Source organism: Chelonia mydas, chromosome 1 (genome assembly GCF_015237465.2).
Source record: "Chelonia mydas isolate rCheMyd1 chromosome 1, rCheMyd1.pri.v2, whole genome shotgun sequence".
NCBI lineage: Eukaryota > Metazoa > Chordata > Testudines > Cheloniidae > Chelonia > Chelonia mydas.
The window spans coordinates 245938689-245963810 of record NC_057849.1 but is presented as its reverse complement, the minus strand read 5'-3'; the positions used below and the strand labels follow the sequence as shown (position 1 = coordinate 245963810).

The 25122-nt window shown below is 44.3% G+C and overlaps 2 protein-coding genes across 7 annotated transcripts in view; one reads left to right on the top strand and one right to left on the bottom strand.

The window, feature by feature from the left end:
• Positions 1–732: 732 nt before the first annotated feature.
• Positions 733–6796, top strand: RAB19 (RAB19, member RAS oncogene family). 5 transcript variants are annotated; one of them, XM_037879228.2, is made up of 4 exons: positions 733–1048; positions 1696–1928; positions 3216–3399; positions 6141–6796. In XM_037879228.2, the coding sequence occupies exons 2-4, from the start codon at positions 1731–1733 to the stop codon at positions 6404–6406; spliced, it is 648 nt and encodes a 215-aa protein (XP_037735156.1). In that variant the 5' UTR covers positions 733–1048; positions 1696–1730; the 3' UTR covers positions 6407–6796. The 5 variants fall into 5 exon arrangements, with proteins under 5 accessions (XP_037735156.1, XP_043397405.1, XP_037735161.1 ...); XM_043541470.1 differs by having other exon boundaries at positions 733–1072; positions 1705–1928; XM_037879233.2 differs by having other exon boundaries at positions 738–1072.
• An 8591-nt stretch (positions 6797–15387) lies between these two features.
• MKRN1 (makorin ring finger protein 1) overlaps positions 15388–25122 on the bottom strand; it is a 34837-nt gene continuing 25102 nt past the window's right edge. Inside the window, exons 4-8 of one of the 2 annotated variants that reach the window (XM_037879198.2) lie at positions 18834–19060; positions 18101–18315; positions 17253–17363; positions 16642–16780; positions 15388–16274 (exon numbers count right to left, since the gene is read on the bottom strand). In XM_037879198.2, coding sequence (XP_037735126.1) covers positions 16062–16274; positions 16642–16780; positions 17253–17363; positions 18101–18315; positions 18834–19060 — 905 coding nt within the window. In that variant the 3' untranslated portion in view covers positions 15388–16061. The remainder of the gene's footprint in view (positions 16275–16641; positions 16781–17252; positions 17364–18100; positions 18316–18833; positions 19061–25122) is intronic. The other variant, XM_037879209.2, reaches the window with a different exon arrangement.

Sequence of the window (25122 nt, the reverse complement as noted above, 5' to 3'; positions counted from 1 at the left end):
CAGTGCCACTCCCACGTCCCGCACCGTGCGCACCCATGGCACTGTTATTTTTAGTCCTTCTCCTCCCACCAGACCCCCGCGGAGCCTTTTAGAAAGCGGGGGCAGGGTTTGGGCCCCCCAAAGGGCTTACCCAGGGCAAGGGAGAGACGATAAAGCCCCAGGACCGCTGTAGTCTGGGAGGGCTGCTAGCTGGACAAACTTCCCGGGCCACGTTTAAGGGAAACCCGGTTCTTAGGCCTGGGGTGTGACGTGTGACCCAATAACCGCGTTGCCACGGCAGCTCGGCACACAGTCGCTTTCCAGCTGGCAGCTGTGCCGGGGGGCAAGACAGTGTCCAGCGGATAATGACGTCACCGCAGAAACACCTCGTCCAGTGGCAAGCCCCTGGCAGCCCCGGTTACCCCGTTCCCAGTCGCAGGGGAAGCCCGGGTCCCCCCATTCCCCACCACCAACCCCCGGCCCCCCTTCCCCGGCTCAGCTCTTCGCCGCCGGCCCTGCGCCGCCGTGAGAAACGGACCACCCCGGCGACCCTCCCAGCTAATCATTTCATTGCCCCTCGCACGTGTCACACGGAGCCACTACTGAAGGCCATTGAAGAAGACTCTGATACATGAGCTGTAGCTCAGGAAAGCTCATGCTCAAATAAATTGGTGAGTCTCTAAGGTGCCACAAGTCCTCCTTTTCTTTTTGCGAATACAGGCTAACAGGGCTGCTACTCTGACACCTGCAGGGAGGTGAGAGGTCTGCCACAGAAGCACACGGGGGCTGCTGTGTGAGCGTTTGCTGCGCTCGTTTCCCCATATTCTGCCCGCACGCCACAGCAGAAATATTCCGGGGGGCGGGCAGACTTGGCAGGCGGCCTGTTTCCACACCGCCTCGCTGGCTCCCACTGTTCCGGGGCACTGAGCACCTTGTTAGGGGGCGGCGAGAGACGCTGCCCGAAGGAGCGCGGCCTGTCTCCGGACTACGTTTCCCAGCAGGCAGCGAGGAAAAGGCCAGAAGGGGCGGGCGAGGGTACAAAGCGAGCCAGCGGTACCTGTTCGCACAGGTAAGAGAACGGGGTGAGTAACAGGTGAGTAAACCGCGGCGCGCACAAGGTGGCTGGGGCGCTTCTGGCTGCGTGCGGCTCAACGCCCCCGTAGCTCCCAGCCCCGCTTGGTCCCGGTGGAGAAGGCAGAGCGGGTCGCCGGCCGGCCGGCGCTAACATCAACGCCGGGTAGGAGAAGTTGTGGAAGAAAACAAGCTAAGATGGACTCGGTGCCGTGGGGGAAAAGGGCGCGGGGAAGACACGTGGCTTCGGCACACTCTGATGTGGAGGTGAAGCTGCGCTTTCCGGAACTAGGGCGGGGTGGGGTTTTTTCTGTCTTTCTGGGTGTTTAAGTCACTTCGCAACGCCAGGCGCGTGGTTTTTTTCCCGCCTGTCTACAAGGGCAGGCCGCAGCTCTCATTAAACTCCCCCCCGAAGCGATTCCCGAGGGAGGAGGCAGAAGCCTTTGGCGGGAAGGGGAAGGAAAGGCGGCTCCGTGCTCGGCGGGAGAGGCGTGTCCCTCGCGTGCCAGCGGCTCTGGAGCAGCCCGCGGGCTCTGCGCTTTATATGGCCTGTGCGGGAAGCCGCACGCCGCAATTCTCGCCCCACGGGTGGCCATGCCCTGGGGCGCTCAGGGCTCTGAAGGCCGTCTCTGTGCTCCCTCCCAGGGGGGTCAGGCTGAGCCGAGGGGAGGAGGAGGAGGATGATGTCCTTCTCCAGCTCCGAGTCGGAGGAAGCCTTCGACTACTTGTTCAAGATCATCCTGATCGGAGACTCCAACGTGGGGAAGACCTGCGTGGTGCACCGCTTCAAGTCGGGGCAGTACCACGAGAAGCAGCAGAACACCATCGGGGTGGACTTCACCGTGCGCTCGCTGGAGATCGATGGCAGGAAGGTGAAGGTTAGTGGCTGTCACAGGCTCCGTGGTGACCCAGAGCAGGGGACAGTTAGGACTCGACATCCTGATCAGCACTGAGGGAGGAGGGGCGGCAGATTTGCAGACCCTCTGGAGGTGCCCAGAACCCGCCCCCCCCCCCCCAAACTCCGCCCCCCACCTGCCTAAGGTTCTGGGATGGAGTTTGGGTGCAGAAGGGGTGAGAGGTTGGGCTCTGGGATGGAGTTGGGGTGCAGGCTCTGGGGTGGGGGTGCAGGCTCTGGGAGGGAGTTTAGGGTGCGGAGGGAGGGAGTTTGGCGGTGGAAGGGGGTGTGTGGGCTGGGGGTGCAGGAGGAGAGGGTGCAGGCTCTGGGAGGGAGTTTAGGAGCAGGAGGGGGGGTGTGGGAAAGAGGCGGAGGTGCAGGCTCCGGGAGGGGGTGTGGTGCTTACCTGGGGCTCCTAAGCAGGGTGGGCTGGGGGGCCTCGGTGGGCTGCTACCCCCAGGCACTGCCCCCCCCTCCCCCAGCTTCCTATTGGTTACAGGAGCAGTGCACAGCTTCCTCCCAGCTCAGCCCTGAGTATTTGGCTATAGAACAGACTGACTGATTTCATCCTTTTCCATACCTGGGCTGCACAAGATACTGTCTCTTTTCTTCCCTCCCACTCCTAAGGCCACAACATGTTAGCCCTCTTCATAATACAGTTACAAACCAGTTAGGGAACATAATTCCTCTGGAATAATGTCCAAGCCACATTATAGCATGGTTTGGTTCTGTCTGCACAGACCAGCCTGAATTGTGTTATAACCATGCTGCACCTTGGTTATAACATAGTTTTTCACATGTATACCGGCAAAACCAAACCATGTTGTCAGTAGGTTCACTAAAGCGGTTGTAGCCTTGGGCTTTGTCTACACTTCCACATATATCTGCAAAACTTATATCACTCAGGGTGTAAATAAGCCACCCCGCCCCTAGTGACCTAAGTTACACGGACCTAAGCACTGGTGTGCGCAGCACTATGCCGGCAGGAGAGCTTCTCCCGCTGACATAGCTGCTGCTGTTGGTTGCGGGTGGATTAATTAAGTCAACGGGAGAGCTCTCTCCAATCTGTAGAGCGTCTGCACTACAGAGCTTACAGCAGCGCAGCTGCATCAGTGGAGCTGCACTCGTGTAAGATCTCTAGTGTAGCCATACCCTGAGGGTAGATAACACCTAGGGGTATTGAATATCATAAATTCCAGTGCAAACTCTGAAGTGGCATTCACTAGACTTCACTGGCATTACTTTTTTTTTTTTTTTTTTCCTCCTCCAGATTCAGGTATGGGACACTGCAGGCCAGGAGCGCTTCCGGACGATAACTCAGAGTTACTATCGCAGTGCCCATGGTGCCATCCTTGCCTATGACCTTACCAAGAGGTCCACATTTGAATCTATTCCTCATTGGATTCATGAAATTGAAAAATATGGAGCTGCTAACTTAGTCCTGATGTTAATTGGTAGGAGTCAAACTTTTTGCTATTTGAATTTTTATTTTTGATACATAGCCTTAACCCTCCCCTCCCCCCCCTCCTCACCACTTCATCTCAGGTTCTAGTTACATCAATTTTTCAAAATACATAGAACAGAATGAGTATAGTAACTTGAGCTTTTTTTTTTTTTTTTTTAAGCTGGAAATGGGAATTAAGTGATTGTCCTCACAACATCAAGTGTTCATATCCTATTCCTTGTTTTTTGCCCCATTATAATGGAACAAACTTACTGCTAGTCTAATCGGGGCAGCTCTCTTGAGGTCACTGGACATGGGCCCACTTTCAGAAATGATGAATTTGGCCCAATGGTTCCAATACACACGAGCACAACAAGTTGTCAATGGGCAAAAATGCACCCATCTCAAACCCCTCTCTGATATTCCATATGTTCTCCTTCTGGTGTCCTTTCTACTGATGTGATCTTGCTTCTACTGCCCAGGGGGGCTGATCCTAAGTGGAAACAGGCTGGCAATGGGGACCCTCTTCTAGAGCAGGAAGGCTGCTGCCTGTCTCCCTCCCCCCCCCCCCCCCGGCCTTCTTTCTCCACAGACAAGGAGAGTGGTTGATGGGAAGCAGGGTTATTCCTCCCTTCCCTCCCTCCTGCAATCAGAAGTTGTAGTTATTGCTCTTCTCATCCACAGGAAAGGGGGTTGAGCTGGCAAAGTGAGAGAGCCTGCTGCTTTTGCCTGTTCTGTTATCAGCACAGTGCTGACAGCAGCATATTTATACAAGCCACAGAACAACAATCTGACTTGGCCCCGTAGCTTGGCAAGGCTGGGCCCCCAAGCTTGGTGGCTGTGGCTCTGGGAGCTGTGAGCCCCTGCTAACATACACTTTAAAATACTATACTCCTAATTCTTCATAAATAGGTAAGTCCTTCCTAGTCCTCTTCTGAAGAAGTGACATGAAAAAAAAGGTCTGACTTGCATGGAGCTGTAGATCTTGGTGTCAACAAGGGAATAGGAGTCATTTGAACTCTATAGCCCTTAGTCTGTTTATTTCTTTCCTGAAATGGAAACACAATCTATTACGCTCAACAAACAAATGAAGAAAGCCCTAAACCCTTTGGAAATTGTCCAGTATAGATTCATTGTCTCAGGATAAAACACTGACTCTGTATTTCAAAGGTTGGTACTGCTTAGCTTTTACTTGCTATTCAAACTGTCTGAACCTTTCCCATTTATTCAGTTATATAATAATTCATTCTAGTGTAAATTTCTAATGCAAAATAACTTATGATTCCTAACCTTTCACATTTGAAATGAGTGGCGGGGACAGAGAGGAGACATGTAAGAAAATAAACAGATATGCTATGAAGCTGGGGTGTGGGATTTTTTTTTTTTTTTATAAAGCCCCTCTAGAAAAATGACTTCTGAAAGTATAAGTTTTGAATTTGCTGAAAAGACAAGTTTCAACATCCTTGAGCAATTTGAAACTTACCACTAGTAAAATATCGTATATGCCAGGAGAATATGGAAGTTCAGGCAGGGGAGGAAAATCTGTTTTATAAGAAGCCTCTGTGTTTGGATGGATATGCAACTTTATAACCATTAAAACACACATTGTCAAAACAAATATAGATATATAAATTAAATAGCCTTAAATCAAACTCTAGTAAGTTCTCAAGCAGCAATTTTCCTACTCTGTCTGTCTGTAGACTTTTATTATCAATGGAAATATTTTTCATTTTGTGTGTATACGGTGAAACTGATGTTTAATGACACTTACTGATAAATCTAATCCTTCCAAGTCTATTTATTAGCTTGAGGTGCATTCTGGTTTTGGACTAAATTTTGATTTATACTGATAGAACTGTTATACAGTCAATCTGCCTATGCAAAGTTGCTGCTTATTTATATTTAAATTGTAGCTCATATTAAGCTAGCTAACAGTGATAGGTTCATGTATCTTCTGACTTTACCTAAAAACTCCTTAATTGTAATACTGGATCTTGTTAATATCCAAAACTGGGAAGATAGTCCCTTACCACGGGCTGAGGCTATAAACGTTCCTGTTTTCACATAGGAGACCTGAATTAGTCCAGCAATATCCCAGTATTGGTGCTGGGATTTCAGCATCCACCTAAAGATATAGGACAAATTAATTGGTAGTACCAGAATATATATGGCTTCCATTAATGGTCTTCTGAATAGACATTTGATACTGATGAGAAAATTAACAGAGATATTTGGAACATGTGGAGACGTGTTTTATAAGGAGCTATATTGTGCACAATATATTGGCATTTTGTGTGAGATCACTTTAACAGTTAACCTACCTAGAAAGAAAAAATAGCCACATTAGAAAACACCTGTCTAAACTGAATTATCTAACTCGGCAAAACCTCTAAGAAGTTACAAAGTAGTAGGTGAATCTAATTCTTTCCAAGTCAGTGCTTTGGCACCATTTCCCTAAAGCAAATCCATGAGCAAGAAAATGTATTAACAATTTGCAGCATGAATTTGGTAACCTTCACCACAGGCCCCAAAAAGTTGATGTAGTTTCCATGCATGAAACTTTCTTGGTTTTAGTGTTTCATGTTCTGCTCACTAGAAATCTTGTTTGGCATAATTTTATTCCTCAGCACAAAATCTCTTAAAAAATAAATATTAAAAAAAAAAAAAAAAAATTGGGAAACTAACCAATTGCATTGTCTGCAATTCATACATTACAATGCAGACCATTAATGGAAGCCTTCTTATTTAAAGGGAACAAATCGGATGTAGCGGAGAACCGCCAAGTCCTTTTTGAAGATGCCTGTACACTGGCAGAGAAGCATGGGCTATTGGCTGTGTTGGAGACTTCAGCCAAAGAGGCCCAGAATGTAGATGAGGTGTTTACATTGATGGCAAAGGAGCTGATAGCCCGCAACACCTTGCAGCTTCATGGGGAGCATCCTCCAAACAGCATCTATCTGGATTCCAGGCCGGTGATTGATAGTCCAAGAACAGAGAAGTCCCAGTGCTCTTGCTGATGAGATGTCTCAATCATAAAAGCTGTGAAGGTGTGGCTGATGATTCCATATGTTTCCTGTTTGGCCTCAGACCATCATTATAATGTATCACTACCTTGCCGTTTTGGCCTGTAACACTCTCCAGGAGATAGGTGTTGCAATAGTCAAATGTGCTGGATTGCCTTGAACATGGCAGCTGTTGGTACTTAAGCAAAGACTATGAGCTGAGAGGAGAAGACTAGGTGCTGCTAGCCTGAAGAGAACTGTGAAACTGCCTTTGAATAGACTCTCTGAATAGTCTTCTGGCTGTGCCAGAGGCTGACTGTAACCAGGTTTTGTGCTGTTTCCTTTAGGATACACATCCTGCTGTAGATCAAATTCTTTGGTCTTCATAAATAGCTTTACAATGTGTGACATGCGTACTTACACTTTTTTTATTCATGGCTGTTTGGCTTGCATTACTCAAGTGTTCAGATCTCCATTCAGGGCGATGCTGATGGCAGATCTGTGGCAGATACAGCGCCATAACTTATTACTGGTATTTTGATCAGGGAGACAGTACTGCCACATCTATCGTCCTCCCTTTGCCACACAGCTTAGCCTCCATCCCTATTGCTTATATAGCAGCCAGAATAATCTGACTGGTATGCGAGTGGCCCTAGGGGTACTCCCAAGACTTTTTCCCAACTTCAGTGGGTGAGAAGAGCTGCCTTCAGTCTTCTTTGGTCTTTCTGCTGACACTGACTCGTACCAGGGCCACTTTTTGGTGGTTGCAGTTCATAATTCAAATGAGAGCTGAAAGACTCCCTATTATTCTTACTAATCCCTTGCTTAAAATGAAAGGAATTGACTAAAAATCATCCCCTATAAAACCGTTGCTGTTCAGGTTGTGGAAATGACACCATAGTTTAGTCTTAGAACTCAAAGATAGTTTTCAGGCTTTTGGTTAGACAGGTAGAATGACTCACTATAATTTATTTTCAGTAATGAAAGAGGATGGGGATGCCCTTAGTACTGCTATTGGGTTACATTTTTGCAATAAAACATTGTCCACCAAAAGCTGGCCCCAATACTGGTTTCAATCAAACTTTTGTATTGTGAAGCTTATCTTCAGCAAGTGTGTGTCAGTGTTTCCTGTCATGACATTTCAAAACTGTATGCTCTGCAAATTGATTCTAGCTTTCTCTGTAAACCCAGAATTTCTTCACTGCTTTGGGAGAAGTCGCATGAGAAATTTGAGGGGAGAGCTGCTATAATGTTGTTAACCGTACACACATTTCTGCCATTCCTGACAAAGAAGCTTCTACTTGCATAGGTCTCCTATTCCAGTTCAGTGGAAGGCTTCAGGAAACTGTTCCTTTAACTCCATAATATCAAACTAGTGGTTGGGGGAGGTGAGACAATACCAGTTTGTAACCCTTTCTGAGGAGATTGCCCAAGGGATACTCAAAGCATGGCCCTAAAAAACATTAACTGTGTCCCTCTGTACTCTACTCAAATACCTCTTTAGTTATGCTGTCACTGGTGAATTACAAGCTAGAATTCCCACTTTATTAGAATAAAATACAGGCCTGCTTATAATGCACAGGGGTCCTAGAAGGTGGTGTGGTAAAGTGCCCTTGGTAGCTTAAGGTTCACATTTTCTGCTCTGCTTTTGAATAACAGGTGGCAGAATCTCTCCTTTATGAAAAGGCTTGTCTGATCAAGCACAAAGAACTTTAAAAGTTGACTGTTAGATTGAAGGCTTGTGGTTTGTTGGTCATACATTTAAACACAGTGAAACTTCCTCTGGCCCTATTTCTTCTTGTTTGTTAAACAGAACTGTTAACGTTCCTAATGTTAGTTCATAGAACAGCATGGCAGCTAAGATCTGAAGTAATGGGGGATTCCTACCACTGGCTACAGCTAGAGCAGTCACGTTTGCCACTTGCTATTTAGCCTACATTTACCTTGTCAGCCCCATACTTGTCTGCATAATTCTATTCCCCCCTAGGTGGGTAGACCTAATGGAAAGTTACAGCCTATGTTGGTTGTCAATTAGTTACACCAACCATGCTGCTTCAATTAGTCTATCCAGCCCCTTTAATCACTTATTCCTCTTTACCATTCCCTCCTATTTAACTTCTTGGTGATTAGGGGCCTAGAATCAAATGTAGACTTAGTTGAACAGAGAGGTAGTGCTGCTCCAACTGCTGTAATGGGTGTTTTAACAATCCAAAAACCACTTGAAGTTTTTGGGCTGGTACAGTGATCGATGCTTGCTCCTCTGACATTGTTAATTAACAGTGTAAAGGCAGGGGCTGTAAGTGTTTTTTTTTTTTTTTAACTAAAGTATTCCCTCATGCTCTGCATGCAAACCAAATCCTACTCATGTGAGAGTCCACTTACACCTTTGTGCATCATCCCTCCTTGAAAGCAACTTTCCCTCCTAAAACAGCCTTAATATTAAAATAAAAACAAAAACCATTTACTCTTATGCACATTATCTGGCCTCTTTCTTTAGATAGCCACAACTGATGAGCCAGTCCATGAAAGTTACCATGACGAGTAGCCTTTCCTAATACTTCTCTTGTGCTGATAGAGTGGGTGGAGACTAGGTACCTACTACCAAAGGCTGCAGGACTGTTAGAGAAGCTCTTCAATGTTCATCAGTCCATTTGCTAGGTTAATTACAGGTCCTTACACACCTCCAGCACTACTGGACCTACTGTAACTTCCCCAACCTGATATTCCACTAACCAGTAATTGTCCAGTATAGGCAGCTTCCACAGTGCTTGCTTTGCCTGAGACACACAAGCTATCAAGGGTGGTCTCTTCTCTCATCAAGGGGTTCTGCAGCATTACTCCATACACCATGTGGAGAACACCAACTGACCTGGCACAGGTCCCCTTCCCTCTACCTTGTAGAGGAGGGAGCAGAGCCTTTTTGCATGAAGTGAGTGCATGCCAACTCTTGCTGGGGGGCTCTTAGCAAATCTTCAGTAGCTCAAACAAATAATCCTACCACTGAGGATTCAGACTAGCCTCCATTTTGGGATGATATTAAGGAAAAGGCTACTCTTCCCTGGGACTTTTAGGAGTTTGATCCTATCTCCCACAGTTCCACTGAACCCTTACTCATAGACTCCCTTTTGAAATCTCTCCCAAGCCCTTGAATAAAGTAATCATGCTGGGTCAGAGGCCAAGGGGCAATGTGTTTAACACTACTTTACTACACTGCTATGTGTGAATGCACAGAAAAGTGCATTAGGATTGCTAATGCAGAAGCTCTAGTACCCTGGGCAATATTAATGATTACAGAGAATATTTTTCCAGTGTAAATTAAGCCATAACAGTGAGAAACTTTATTGAAAATGGAAGCTTAGATTCTGGGACACAAAATGGCCACCACCACAGGAAAAATACCCATCTGCTAAATTAGAAAAACTTAACTCTATCTAGCAAGTGTCTCACTAAAAAGCACAGGGGTATATAGCCTGTGCCAAGGCAAGGTGATTTTTTTTTTTTTTTAAAAACTGCTATAGGATTCTTTGTATTTGTTTGTTCCACCTCCAACCCCTACCATCTGTAACTGTATTGTTTAACATCTCCATTAACAAGCGGGTAGAAAATGAGGCTAGATCTTCATTGTGCTATTTCACAAGCTTGCTGGTATTCCATGTTCTCTATTTAAAATCTCTTAGCTACAAAAATATGGAGGGAGCCTTTAAAATCCCATAAAACTAGTTTCAAATGGTTGTCACACTCACTAACATCAGACCTTTACACTAGTGTCAGATGAGAGTGTCTGAGACAAGCCTATGATTATCAGTGGTGTCCATAACAGGTCAACTGCAGTCTAGCCAATCCTGAGCATTTAAAAGTGAGTCAGGCCCCCAAAATATCATGATTGGCTTAAAAGCCACAAGTATTAAATGTGGGGTCTTTTCACTTGCCTTCTGGCTTTTGAGTCTTTAGGGTATGCTCATATTTTCAAGTTTTTTTTCCTACAAACATGAGGGACAGAACTTTTGGGGGGGGGGGGGCAAGGATGGGGAAAGAGGGGTTTATAATGAAAGATGAGGTTCTCATGTAATCACTGTAAGAGCTGGGGCTGTCAAACATAAAATATTACAAGACTTAGAAACACTACAACTCTTCTTCCAAATGCAAGAGTCAAGTAAGGCCAGTCAACAGGAGAGTTCAAATGTTATCCAGAGTCATGCTTTAAAAGGTTCTAAAAGGAATGATGACAAACACTTATATTCCCATACAGACAGGGGCCTTGAGCTTTTAGGGTCTGTTTACACTGGGAAATTAACAGGGTTTAGAACTGGTTACACCTGTAGCATAGAGCAGGATCGATCTTGAAATTTTCAGTACAAACAGGTTAGGCCATCAAAACCCAGTTCTACATAACTGCTCTGTTTTAGCTGAACTGGAGAGCCTAAGGGTAATTTTTTTCAAAGGCACATAAGTGAGTTAGGACCCTAACTCCCTTTTCAAAAGGCATTTAGGAGCCTAAATATCACTGCAAGTCAATATTTTAATCTTACGTTATTAGGCAGTAATAAGGTTTTTATAAAATATGGTATAAAAAGAGTAAACACTACCTATAATGAGATTTTTAAAAGCAATATTGACCACTTCCTAGAAGAAGTGTTTACGAAAGCGTATGCTCAAATAAATTAGTACTCCTTTTCTTTTTGCGAATACAGACTAACATCTGCTACTCTAAAAGGTAGCTCCAGTTAAGGCTGTACTCCATTACACTTGCCTGCATCAATCTTGTCTATAGTATGAAACTGAACCATTATTGATTGGACACCGAACCCAGATTGACTGCAAAGGACAAGCTATGTTCAGCAAGCCAAGATTTAGTGACTGCATTGTCAATTTTATCTAATTAAATCATTTTTTTTTATTTAAAGGTAGCTGCCATATAATTTCCTGTCTGCCACACCAAAAGAGTGTCCAAAAAAAATCTAGGGACCTTGGGCCAGAATTAAGATTAGTTTACTGCAGAGTATTCCAGGAATTGAGTGTGGTTCAGCTCATGTTCACACACAAAACAAATTACCATGATGCACAAGTTGTGCCATCGCTATTGCAATTTTACTTGCTTGGAAGCAGATTCACCAGAATTATGTACATGCTTGAGGTTACTACACCATTCTAATTCAATTAGACTGAAAGAACGGGCATTGCAGTTGCACAGTTGCAAGTGGTCCTTACAGCATAATCCAACAAGGCTCCAGCAATCTCTGCAGTCACTGCTCTTTGCCTTAAGTCCCATTCTGATGATTTTTCCAGGTTTGAGCTACTGCAGTGCTGGTCATTGTATGTATGCATTGCTACTTAGAAAACTCATGCCAATTTTTATTGCTTAAAAATAAAGGATATTGCTATACAATATTTCATTTTACAAAATGAATGCTATTTTAATATGTTAAAATGTTATTTTATATATATATATTATATATATCACCTGTCCCACTGTGGTTTGCTATGGCAAATAATCCTGTTCCCAGGAGCTAAATTCCCTGTAAACCACGCAACCAGCAGGCTATCAGGGGCCATGCAGGCAGGGAGAGGTGCCTTACCCAGCACGGCCCAGCCCTGCCCCACCAAAGCTGCCAGGGAGAGGAGCCCCTGGTGGAGCCCCTCCTCCCCCTGCCCTCCAGAGCTGCCGCAGGTGGGGAGAGGTGCCCCCTCCCCTGGCCCAGCCCAGCCCCACCAGAGCTGCCGCAGCTGCGGAGAGGCGTCTCACCCAGCCCCGAGCTGCTGTGGCAAGAGAGGGCTGGGGGGAGTTCTCTCTCCCCATCACAGCCCTGGGGCAGTCTGCACCCCAAACCCCTCATTCCCGGCCCCACCCCAGAGCTCACACCTCCTCACCCCAACCCTCTGCCCCAGACCTGAGCCCCCACCTGCATTCCAATCCTCTCATCCCTGCCTCCCCCCTGAGCCTGCACCTCTAGCCAGAGCCATCACCCCCCCCACACACCCCCAACTGTCTGCCCCAGCCCTGAGCACCCTCCCACACTCCAAACCCCTTGACCGCACCCCTACCACACATCACCTCCATATTGGTGCACATAACAAAATTCAATCCACACATGGACGTAAAAAATTAGAGGGAACACTGCGCCAGGACTTATGTTGGAATATTTACTCACACTGCAACAGCAAAAGGAGTGCTGTGTGAGCACATATGAACAACTTTATACTATGTGGGATGAGTTGTGTGGACCCATTGCACTACCATAAGATACAAAAGTCAAGTGAACCAATGTAAATTTCCATTGCATAATTCTTTAGCAGAGGTGAAATTCAGCAAGGGCTAAGCCAAGATGCTAGAAGAAGGAACATGGCTGTGAGAAGTTTTTCTAATTCCAAGTTTTCATTGGCAGGATTATGCCTTGAAGCATGAGAGTTTATACATCTTTTATACATTTTTATCCTGAAATTACTGTGGATGTTATTAATCTCATCTATTTCTGAATCTAAAGCTTTAAAAAAAACAAAACAAAAAACCCCCAAACCACAGTAGTAGCACATTTCACAGATCAATTTTGTTTACAAACATTGTCGCTTAGCATTTCAAAATCTGTTGCCTTTCAATCATATTTAACTTCCTCTTACTCTTCTATGCTAAGAAAGGGCACGCAGAAGCCAATGATTGATTATACCATTTTTTTTGGTATACTGCTCAAATATCCTCTTAGCCTCTTCTCTAAAATGTAATCTGTCGCACTGCTAACCCCTTCAGAATCTGAGTTGATTATAAACAAGTCTGGTTATTAATTAATAATCAGACCCATAGCCAGCCAAGTTCAAGTGGAGAGGCTGTGCAATGATATAGGAAGGTACCTCCCCTTGGTTGGCGGGGTAGGGAGAGGTGCAATTTCTTGCATTTTAAAAAAATTTAGGAACATTTCATAAGAAAAAAAAAAAAGAACGGAAGTGCCTACCTTGTATTGAGCTGTAATTCTGTACTAGGAGAACCTGTCTGTGGCCAGCTAGATTCTGTTGATACACCAATGAATGAGCACCCAGAATAACCCAAGTGCATCTCACATCAAATGCAGAAACAAACAGTGCATAAGATTTTTCAAAAGCCAAATTAAACATCTTTCAGTGTGCACAGCTTATTCTCAATGAAGATGAAGCATACTATTTTATCCCTAACCCCTACAGAGAACATTGGGTTCCCTTTTCCTTTCCTTTGCACAGCCAAGTCTGCTACCTCCCTCCCTCCCCTCTCAACACTTCCTCCTCTCCCACAAAATATCCTACAGAACCACTTTTTTTGTTATTTAAACAGTATGTGCACATTTGTAAATGATTTGGCACCGAGCTTTCTACAGGGAAGTTAATTTGTCCATCATGTTTGGTTCTGCTTTCTCTTCATTAACCCTTGTTTTCCTCCTCTCCCATTTCCTTCCAAAATGGTTGTTACTCTCTCGCTGCATCCTTCCCTATTTTTCCTATGCTTTTGTCTCCCCCACCTAGCTCTGTATCCTTTTCCCCCCCACTCTGCCTGGCCTCTCCCACCCCCACACTTCTCTCCCCTATTTGGGATCTGTGCATTCTACTAGCCACCACAATGTGTGTGTGCAGGATAAGGTATCTGGATAGTCTAAGACCAGTTTCAACAGTACTCACCTCTTCCTTCATCCCCGCCCCCCACAGTCTATTTGAAAACATTTTCACTGCCATTTACTTAAATATCTCCTGATTCCCAGTGACAAAGGCGCTTTACAGTGTAATATACACAGTGGCCCATAAAGGAGGGTGTGGTCCACCAGGAAGTAGTTAGCTTACAGCAGTGCTTTGAGTTCTCTGGATAAACGGTACTAAGTACGAAGTATTATAGCAGGCGTTTGTTATCCACTGACACCACAAGCAATATTTGATGTGCATGTTGTAAAATGTACAGCCCAGAACAAACTGACAGAATTGAGCCAGTCTTAGACCTCAACTCTGAGAAGGAAAGCCACCTCTGTTATCACTCAGTGGTAATCCCAAGCACTTTCATAGTTTGGTGGTCTCAGCTGTCTTTGTTCATAAAAATGTTCTCTCTCTTTATATATTATAGAATTTCCTGTTTTGCACAAGGCTGTTGACAAGATACAGTTGTGTATTAATGCTGCAACATGACTATGGCATTGCACAGGACTCAGTAATTACTAGTAACCAGACTAGTTTACACTAAGGGCATACAAACAGAGGCTGAGATCTAGAGACTCCCAGCTTAAAGAAAGAACAGACTTCTTGTTTAATTGTTTGTTTGTTTTTTATTTGGGAAAAGTGCTTCTTACAAAAGGCAGCTGCAAAACAATACATCATAGACCTCAGCAACAACTTCTTATTCCATTTTAAAAGTGAAAGGAGAGGCTGTCTCAGGCAAGAGAAGCAGCAAAACAGATCATGGGGCATCCATGAGTCATTAAAAGAGCAGCAATAATTTAACACAAGGTTAAAATTCCTGCATTGGAGCTTTGGTGGCAAAAGATGAGCTCTTATCAATGGGATTCTATCTTGCTGTTGCATGACTGCTAGTTATTCACTAGGTAACCCAATAACTCACAACAAGTTCGCAGCTCTTCCAAGCAACCTGCATAACTCAGATGGGATATGAGCCAGGAGTGCCTTGAACCAACTAAGTAGTATAGTGATTTCCTAGATAAGCTCATGGCTTGAGTGGTTATCGATGGTATAAAACTATGTGAGCAATGCAATTAAGGGATCCCGACTTGATGTTCTACTGGATAACAATATGGTGAGAACCCCCTTCTGGCTAACCAGATTCCTACTTTTAGTCAGCCCCTATAATATACATTAGAGAGAGCTGATGTATTAAGGAATGCCAAGTTATATCTGATGGTTAAGACCATTGCCACAGACTGGGCTGAGACCACTAAACCAGTTTCGTGTCCAACTGGAGATTACAATTCATGCAGCAAAATGTGAGGAGAGTTGGGTTTTGGTTTTTTAAACATATACAGAGAGTCTCCCAGCCCTTGAGATCCAACTCTGCGTTTATTTGTTTATACACATTGAAAGTTCTCCTTTCACGTACAAACACATTTTCCTTTCATGCTAAACACAGTAAAAACCTGGAACAGTCGCACCTGGTTCTGGTTACACAGTAGTAATAGTAATGTGCAAGTAAACAAGAGACCAAAACCACAAATGAAGATGTGTACATCAGGGGGTTGGAACAGAGCTGAAGCCAGCAAGAAGTACATGTGTCTGGCCTGAAATCGGAAGTACTGATTTGAAGTCCACAGCAGAAAAAGGCCACTGGCCAATTTATATCCCCCCACTGCATGGCCACTGCTCTCATTTTTGTATCTGGGCTCTTCAAGATGAGTGTGGAAGTCCTGTAAACACTTTAACCCTGGAACTGGGTGAATCCCATCAGCAACACAGATGAAGCAACAAACCTAAGCTAACTGTTTGACAGTTAATTCATTTTACAAAAACTAACGTTTTAAAGATTTCTTGTTATTTGTTTAAACAGAGAAAAACAAACACTCCTGGGGCAAGGGGAGGAGACAGACCCTGGGTAAAAGTTATTACAACAGCACCTGGAATTGATAGGCCTGCCTAGGAGAAACACAGGCACTGCCACACCACAGGAAAGAGCTACTGCCTGATGCCGAGCAGACAGTCCAAACTCCGCTGACAGGTGCTATAGATCCAAGTCATAATAATCTTCCAGCTCGTCGTGAAACAAGTCCCACTCGTCCTCGGAGTCTGTCAACTCATCATCACCTCCTGCTGCCAAAAGCATGAGCAACATCTCGCCGAGCTCAAAGGTCACAACCTCATCCTCGTCGTTCTCGAAGGGGTCGCTGCTCTCCCTCTCCTCAATGAATTCCCAGAACCGATTCCTTCGCTGGGCCTGCAAAGGGAACACAGTTATTGCTCTTGTGTGACCGAGAGTTACAAGATACATATGCTCCTGGGGCTTACAATGCTCAGCTCCCAGATATATATGACATGCAGCTAGTCATGCTTCACAATGGGATCTGCATTTACTCCTGCTATAGCTGACCACCAACATTTCTGCCTCAAGATACAGATGACATTAGGAAATATGTCTCTTCCACAGTCTGCCCTCCATCACTTCCAGTCTTTGGACCACTCTCCCCTCCAATCCACTATGTATGTTTTACTACATAAGCAAATCTGAGGTATTCACACCTTTTCCTTCTCTCTTCCAAAAAGTTTACCCCTTTGTTTTAGAAAGCAAAAGCAGTGAGACTTACTCGATATCTACTCGATGTTCCCACTTTCTGTCTCTGTGGCTCCTCTCGGCGACCATCGGGATATGCATGTTTGTAAAAACAGTTCCCTCCAAATGGACAGCTCCCACGGCCTTCATCAAAATACCTGCATGGCTTGTTGCTGGAAAGGAAAATATCGCAACCCTTACTCACAGCAGAGCCAGTCAGAATTCAGTATTGCATTTGCCTATCGTCCAGGGGGTCTCTTTAAATATGCACCATTTGCCGCTGACACCATTTTATCAATAAAAATACATACACAGAAATGATGTATTACACTATGTGCATACCCAACAGATGTGTGCGTGGGTAGATGCATGCATAGGGAAGCTGATGACTCACAGTGCACAAGTCTACCACCTTATGACTGTATCAATTATGTATTGGGTGGGTAAGGAAAAAGCTTGTGAGGTCAATAAGTACATAGGAAAGCTAGGTGACTGTGTGGATGCATGCATCTGTGGGTGGATAAGTAAGGATGCACTGTGGGGGTGGAAAGGAGGTATGAGAGGGCTTTAGATAAACACCCTTGTTCTCCAGGTGTGCCCTTATCTCTGCAGTCTTAACTTGACAAAAGGCTGCAGCGCTCGTACCTCATTGCCTCCTTGTATTTCTGAATGAGTTTCTGCTTCTCTTCCTTCTCCTCCACCCAGTACTCACTTGGAATGACAAAGTTAGATGTGATCCGACATTCTGGGCAGGACCTGGGGAACGAAGAGACTGCACTGCAAAATTCCACATTACAGGGGCGCTCTGTCCCATTATAAAACATACCACAGCACATATCCCATCTTTAAAGATGTATCCTAGTGTGCCTGGGCACTTACTGCCAGGACTTTGTACTTCTTTTTCAATCTACGTTCTCTTTTGCACAAGACGACAACCTAAACTCTTCCTCTTCTTTCAGAACTCAACTCAGCAGCTGATCGTTATGTCTCCAAAGAACTTGGGGGGTGGGGGGGGGGCGGAAAACATTTCACACAGACTCCTTTTTCTTTAGATTTAGATAAATTTATTTTTTTTTTTGTAGTTTTGTTTGGTTTTTGTATTTGTTTGGGTTTCTTTAGAACGCCTCAAAGAGGGTATGGGTCATTGGCTGGCTAATAAGGGCAGTGAAAAATTAGGAAACATACATTCAGAACTGGTTAATCTGTTTTCACCATCTAATCTGGGTGCCTGAAACCTTTAAACGGTAACTAACTGAAGACAAAACATGACTTTCATCCAAATAAGTGGATTTTGCAAACTAATCTAGATTAACTAGGTCAGACTGTAAATACAAACAAAATGCTACCCCTGGAAGATGACTTCAGTTCTGGATTAATGTTAGTTAGGATGCATTAAATGCAGTCTTTGTGGGGGGGACTTTGTTGCAAGTTGTCACAAGATACTAAATTCTTCCCACGTAACAAAGCACAATCAAGATGGGGAAGTGCCTCACTTTATAATCTTGCTCTCAAATTGTTTAGCGCTTCTCCACTTGCGGATGCATTTGAGACAGTAAGTATGGTTGCAGTTGGAGAGGATCCCAAAGCGGCGCTCGCTGGGGTTGGCTTTTTCATATACCACCTCCATGCAGATCCCACACACCATGTCTTTACTACGCTGAACGGCAAATGAGAGCTCCATGTCCTTCTCATGAGCCTCAATGCAAGACTGAAGAGGAGAGAGAGAAAACCAGCCTGTAATCTTGTGCACTATTTAATACGTTTTGACTCACTAGTTTCATCTTAAATGTATTCTCCCCACATTCTACACTAAAAAGGATATAAATCATCTGGGAGGTTCAGGTACTCAAAAAACAGTCTTTCAGGTAATAGGAGGCAATGGTCAACTTCAAGTTCAGGCTCTTTTCCAAGAACCCAGGCAGAAATAGCTGAACTAAACTTCACGAAAACTGACCTAAGTTACCCACATTTGAGTGTTTGAAACAAGCATTAGTACAATTATACAGACTTTATCCTCAATGCAGACAGTGTCCAGCTTCTTTTAAACAAGGCTGCTTTGAAAACAGCCTTGACAGGAAATAGTTCAGTTTGCAATGTGGACCTTCTTGTTAACCGACTGACTTGCATGCAGTCAACTTCAGAAGAAAGGGAATGAATGACAAGTGATTGCACAAGGCAAGGGAGTAACTTGAAGCTATTCAACACACAAGCCATTTGTATGCTTACCTTTATGTGTTGGGATCTCTGGGCAGCATCAACTGGATGTAGAACCTGCAACCCACACATGTCACACACATCCCCATGGATATACACGCAGTTCTCTCCATAACGACATTCTCCTACTGCAGCGTAGGGGCACAGTTGCTTCTTCATCTCCACATTTGCTTGCTGCTTTTCATACTCTTCCTCAATTACCATTCCCTGCAAGGGTGTTTCGATGCAGGAAGGGGCAGCTGCAGGGGGAAGTTAGAGATGGTAAATGTGTTACATTTGAGTGTTAGGGTTTGCAATGCATGCTTTTCAGCTATAAAAACTTTCAGTAAACCAACTCAGTTTATCCAAGGAACATAACAATAAATCCCTCAAAACCTCGCCCTGAAATGACGTAGCAATTTCTTCACCCTAGAAGGAAGTGCGGAAGTAGTTTCAACTCTGATTTTCTCAGCTTTCAATATAAGCAAGGCAAGGCAATCAGTGCATTAGTGGTGAGATTCAACCTTATCCAACAGGACAAGGTCAATACTAAGAAAACTGACCAGTTCTGAAAGCGGGTAAATACTCTTGTGGTTCAACCATGCTTGTAACAAGGTTTGGTTCAAGTATGAACTGAATTAAATCATGCTGACAGCAGGTTAAAAACCCTGTCCCTCTTGCTTTTTGAATCAGTTCAAACATGATTTACATGGGCTGAAACAAGCTTCAGTACATGGTGGTTAAACTCTTGTGCTTCAACCACTAAAACTGGTGTTTTGTCCCTATACAGCCAACACCTAGGCCCTGTAGAAGAGGAAGGATACTTACCAAGAGGACTAACTTGGAGCTACAAAAATACTGCCTCAACAGATTCTTATGCTCATGAGTCATGTTAGTTAGCATGCTGTTGCACAGGCTGCAGTTCTTAAGCAGTTAGTTGCTGGGGTGGGTTTCACTGCTGGAGTCACAGGAATGTTCTAGAACAGAGGATAAGAACCCTGCCCAAGTCTCTTACTACTTCTCTGGCAAATCTCAAATCCCTCTTCTGAAGTGTAAGGCAGGATAATGAGCGTGGATTTGTTGAGATCATACCTGCAGAGAATTCTGATCACAGATAAGTAATCTTTGTTTCCTCTTCATAAATTGCCTCGGCTGTTCTTCATTCTGGGGAGAAGAACTAGCAATATTAGTCCCCCAGGAACTAGCTGAAATAGTGATTAAAGGACTTCTGTTCCTAAACAGCCATAGGATTTGTCCTGGTCGTCAAGAGAACACTGAGTAAGTTTGTGAATTAAATTTAAAGAAAATGCTCTCCAAGTTCCTAGATACGTCTACAGACAGTTCTAAATTAAATTGGCAGTGTTGCAGCAACCCTAGTCAAAGGAGTCCCAGCAACTTTTGATTAACAGGATCCCTGCCTGGTCATAAATTGAGCTGAAAATCTTATCCATTTGTCTACTCCCTCTGGGCTGAGATGGATTCCTCTTGAGATTTCTCCCTCTGTGCCAGGAACCTACAGGATGATTTGTGAAATGGTATAACTGAATTTCCTTTTATCATCCAAATTATGGAATAGCCTCACCAACTCAGTCATGAGCCGAGAAAAGACAATGGTTCAGTTTAAATGACAAGTGAGATGCCACTTTGGCATGAGGACAAAACTTAAGTTTATCCATATTGAACACTAAGGAAGATCAGCAATGGCACCTTGCATTTCAGATCAACATTACAAAATAAGCAAAGAAGAAAACAGTCTAGGTTCAAATGGATCTTCTGTTGACCTAGTGAGCACCAGGTTCAGATAGGTGAAAAAAGACAACTATTCTTAAAGGCTTAATAGATGCTTAATTTAAAGGCTTACTTTAAGTGTGGGGAAAGATAATCCATGATTTGATATGGGAAAGAAAAAACAATCCAATATAAAAAACAAACAATGAGGACAGGATCCGGAGGCTCTTTCCTTAAAGGAATGAGAAACAGTTCCACTTTAGGGCATAAGATTTCCAATGGAAGGCTTACAAGATTCTAACAATTTGCTGGGTTTCTTCCAAGAGCAGTCTTCATCTACTAAACTCCAAGATGTAAAATGCCATAGGGAGGAATTATGGATCTGGGTGCAGGTTCAATCCTCCCTTGTGAGATAACAGGTCTGGAAAAGAAGAGAAGAATCACCTGTTGCTCCTCTGCCAGAATGAGGCCTAGAACCAGAACTACTTTATAATCTGGTACTACAAGAATTGTGTGTTGCCTCTTGCATCTTCTCTACAAGAACCAGAGGCAAAAGAGGGGGAAAAATAAGGTCTCCACCCCCATGGAGCAGAAAAGTATGGGACAAGCATCACTGCTTTTGTGCAAATTGTCAGGCATTTGGTATACTCTGCAGAAGCAAGTAAGTATTTCTGGATGCCCCCACTTTGAGGTAAATTGAACCACAAAAGGCTTAAAGTTCAGTCATATTGATCCTGGCTCAGCTTGTTTGCTATGGATTTTTTTTGCCCCAGGCAAGCGAAAGACAAAAGAATGACTTAATTCTCAACTCACTAATCCCAAAGACTTGCTTTTCAATGAAGAGAAAGCTCTCCAGTTGCTCCCATTCTTCAATCCTCCATGCATCATGATACTACTACATTGGGATGAAGGGACCTCCATTGGTTGCCAGAGTACATGTAACTCTCCTGGCTGAGCAAAAAAAAAAAATTGGTCCAGCAGGCTGTTGAGTAAGCCTGCAAGCTATTCTTTCATCTGCATCACGGGAAGGAAGGAAGCAGCTTTCAAGAGGTTTACAATGGAGAAATGGGGTAGATCCTGGATCATGACGTTTTCCCCTCCACACTGCTTGGCTGTTCTTCTCAGCCACTCCAGAGATTAGTCTGGCTTGCCGATTATACCTAAGTGCTGGAAGTGAATTGCCAGGCTTGAACCTCAAGAGTATTTCCTGGGTGTTTGCTACTCCAAACATACACAAAGCATACAACTCAAAGACCAAGGCTTCCAGACTAATCTTGAGGAAAAGCATTGTTGCTTTTCAAGTTATTGTGCATAATTTTCCATGAAAGCTTGAATCTGAACTTTACAGAAACAACCTGGAAGCTCTGAGATACAGGTGTCTTCTTAAGGTCACTTTCAGAACATCACATGTATCAGATATATTGTTAGCAGCACACAACATTATCTTTAGCTGCTTCTTGACATTCCCAAGCAACAGCTTTCATTTCTCTTGGCTAACAATATTCCAAGAAGGGCAGGAGCCTGGACTAAAGGTGCAAATCATAATTCTGCCACAACACTGATAAATGACAATCTTCATTAAGAACCAAAAAAAAGAACAACTGCCTTGGCTCTTATCCATTTGACCTGGTGTCCTTGAATTACTGTCCAGAGGTGCTGATCTTACAGCCTTGAAAGACCTGATTTTCTGGGCCAAATAATGGCTGTCACAACCAAATGAGAACCTGGAGTCAGGGAAGTCCTTGTGGCCCTGAAAAAGCCCATCAGGTTCTTTGCTACTGAAACAAATGGCTAGCTGCGACAAAAGCTTTTTTGTAGACTCCATAAGGCACACTAATACAGTACTATTTCCCTCCTTTGATTCCCAGGGCTAGATTTTTAAAGCTAGCTATCTTTTAAAGTTGTCTTGGTACCTAAAAATGCAGATAGTCCTCTTTGAAAATCCCACCAGATGCTTATCTGCAGCTTTATGTGCTAGATACCTTTAAAAATCTCCCAACATACTAAAGATTTTGTCTGTTCCTGAACTGCACATACAAAAAGTTTCCAAGAGTCTAGTGTGATTGGCATGTATTAAAATAGGAAGAAGCTGAGAGCTGTTCCTCATGGAACATGGAAGGAATCTCCTCAGTCATGAGTTCCTCTTCCCCTCCTATTCCAAAGTGCCATTTTAATTCGTAGGTACTCGGGAGAAATCTCCCCTGGAGCTAGTATATTATTCCTACCCCCCGTACGGCTCAGAATCCAGTGACCGATGAGCACTTTTTACTCCTGGGGGAATCCTGCGTCACTGCTCACGCACAGAATTCATGTCCCCTACAGATTTCTTTGCTTCCCCGCAGAAAAATGACTTCTGATGGGAAAACAAAGAGAAGCTGCAACAGCGGTCATGCGCCCTTCCCCGGCAGCACAGGCAGGTTGGCTCGGGTGCCCAGAGCAGCCGGTAGAGACATAAATCACCGCCAGGGGAGGGAGGCAGCTGTGCAAATGAGAGAGACAGATGGACAGACACACTGTCCCTCTCACTCGCTATTGCAGCACACTCAGCATGGAGGGGCAGGGCTTCAGGGTGTTTCTGAGGAGGTAGGCATGGGGCAGGCTCTGTTCCCTCAGGCAGAGCAGAAGTTCGCAGCCTGCCTGCTTAGTGAATTGTTCCCATTGTCTTTGTGAATTCCCCCAGGAGTATAAAACAGATAAAAGTTTTAAGGCTCTTTCACATTGCCAGAGTGGTGTAAAGCAGTGGTTTTCTCAAAGCCAGTCCGCCACTTGTTCAGGGAAAGCCCCTGGCAGGCCAGACCGGTTTGTTTACCTGCTGCGTCCGCAGGTTCGGCCGATCGCAGCTCCCACTGGCCGCGGTTTGCTGCTCCAGGCCAACGGGGGCTGCAGGAAGGGCGGCCAGCATGTCCCTTGGCCTGCGCCGCTTCCTGCAGTCCCCATTGGCCTGGAGCAGCAAACCGCGGCCAGTGGGAGCCACGATCGGCCAAACCTGCAGACACGGCAGGTAAATAAACTGGTCCAGCCTGCCAGGGGCCTTACTGTAAAGGACAGTATGGCCTTATAAATACTTATGGTGCTTTCATGATTAGAACTGGTCTACATTTTTGGATTGAAAACATTTCCTATCAAAATGTGCTCCATGAACTGTTTGCTACTGACCTTTCTGGAGATGGTCAGTAGCCAATATAAATTGCGAGTTTGATTCCCCAGCCCTCACTTGCTCGTCTGTTGCCTATGAGGTAGCACCGAGCATATGTCTGCATATATTTGTTGACTAATAACTAGAAATTAAGGGTCAAACCTAGCTACATTACTATTTGGCAAGGGTCTTGGGGATTTCCTCCATTGCTCCCGACTCTCATTCACCATCCACCTTATTGTAGTTTAAATAAATTACCAAAATAATTGAAATCAGAGTGATTATATTGTGTTCTTTTGACAAATAAAATATGAAGAATTTTGCAGAATTTTAAAATATTGTGTGCAGAATTTTTAATTTGTTGCAGAATTCCCCTAGAAGTAACTTTTATAAATTAAAAATAAATACCCTGAAGAACTCCAAGGAATAGAAAGTATTTTCTAAATAAAAGGATGTGGAATGAGACCGGGGGAAATACAAAGTTATTTAGGAACATAGGACTAGGAGAGGCCTCCTGGGTCGAAGCCAATCCCCCGCTATTGCAGACAACCCTCTCGTATATAGTTCTATTCAGAAACTTACCAAGCTCCATCTTAAAAACTAGTTAGGTTGTTAGTCCCCACTGTTAACTCCCTACTGGGAGGCTGTTCCAGAACATCACTCCTCAGATGGCTAAAAACCACGTTCTAATTTCCATCCTGAATTTATGGGCAGAGCTATCCATTCATTCTATGTCAACATTATCCTTTAGCTTAAATAGCTCTTCTGCTGTTTAACTCCCCCAGCACCTGCAATGTATTTCAAGAGCAATCATAACCCCTCTCAGCCTTCATTCTTCTAGGCTAAGCAAGCCATGCTCTTTTGGTCTCCTCTCATAAGTTAGGTTCTCCATTCCCCTGCTCATCGTGGTAGCCCTCCTCTGCACCTGTTCCAATTTTTAATTTTTTTTTTTTTTAAAATGGGTGACCAAAATTGTACATAGTACAGATAAGGTTTTACCATCACCTCTATTAATACTTCTCATCTCTACTGGAAATACCTTCCCTGATGGATCCTAGGATTGCATTTGCCTTTTTCACCATCACATCACACTGATGGCTCAGTTATCCTGTGACTGATGAATACGCACATGTCTTTTTATCATTTCCACCTGATCTAGGGTGACCATATTTCTCTATGCTGAATACGGGACACCTGGTAAAGATACTCATATTCAAGCGAGTTCAATGGCAATTAAATCAGAACTATGCAGTACAAACATTCAAATTAACAACAAGTTGACTGAGCCCGTTAAAAAGAAATCCTGTATCGTTGGCTTCTTTTGATTTACCCTCTTATCTTTAAGGTTCACATGGGGAGGGGTGACACACACACAGTCCCGTACACCTCTCTCACACAGGGAGGGTGACCAACCGACCTGACCCTCCCTGCCCATCGCTCTCCACCCTCCTTGCCTGG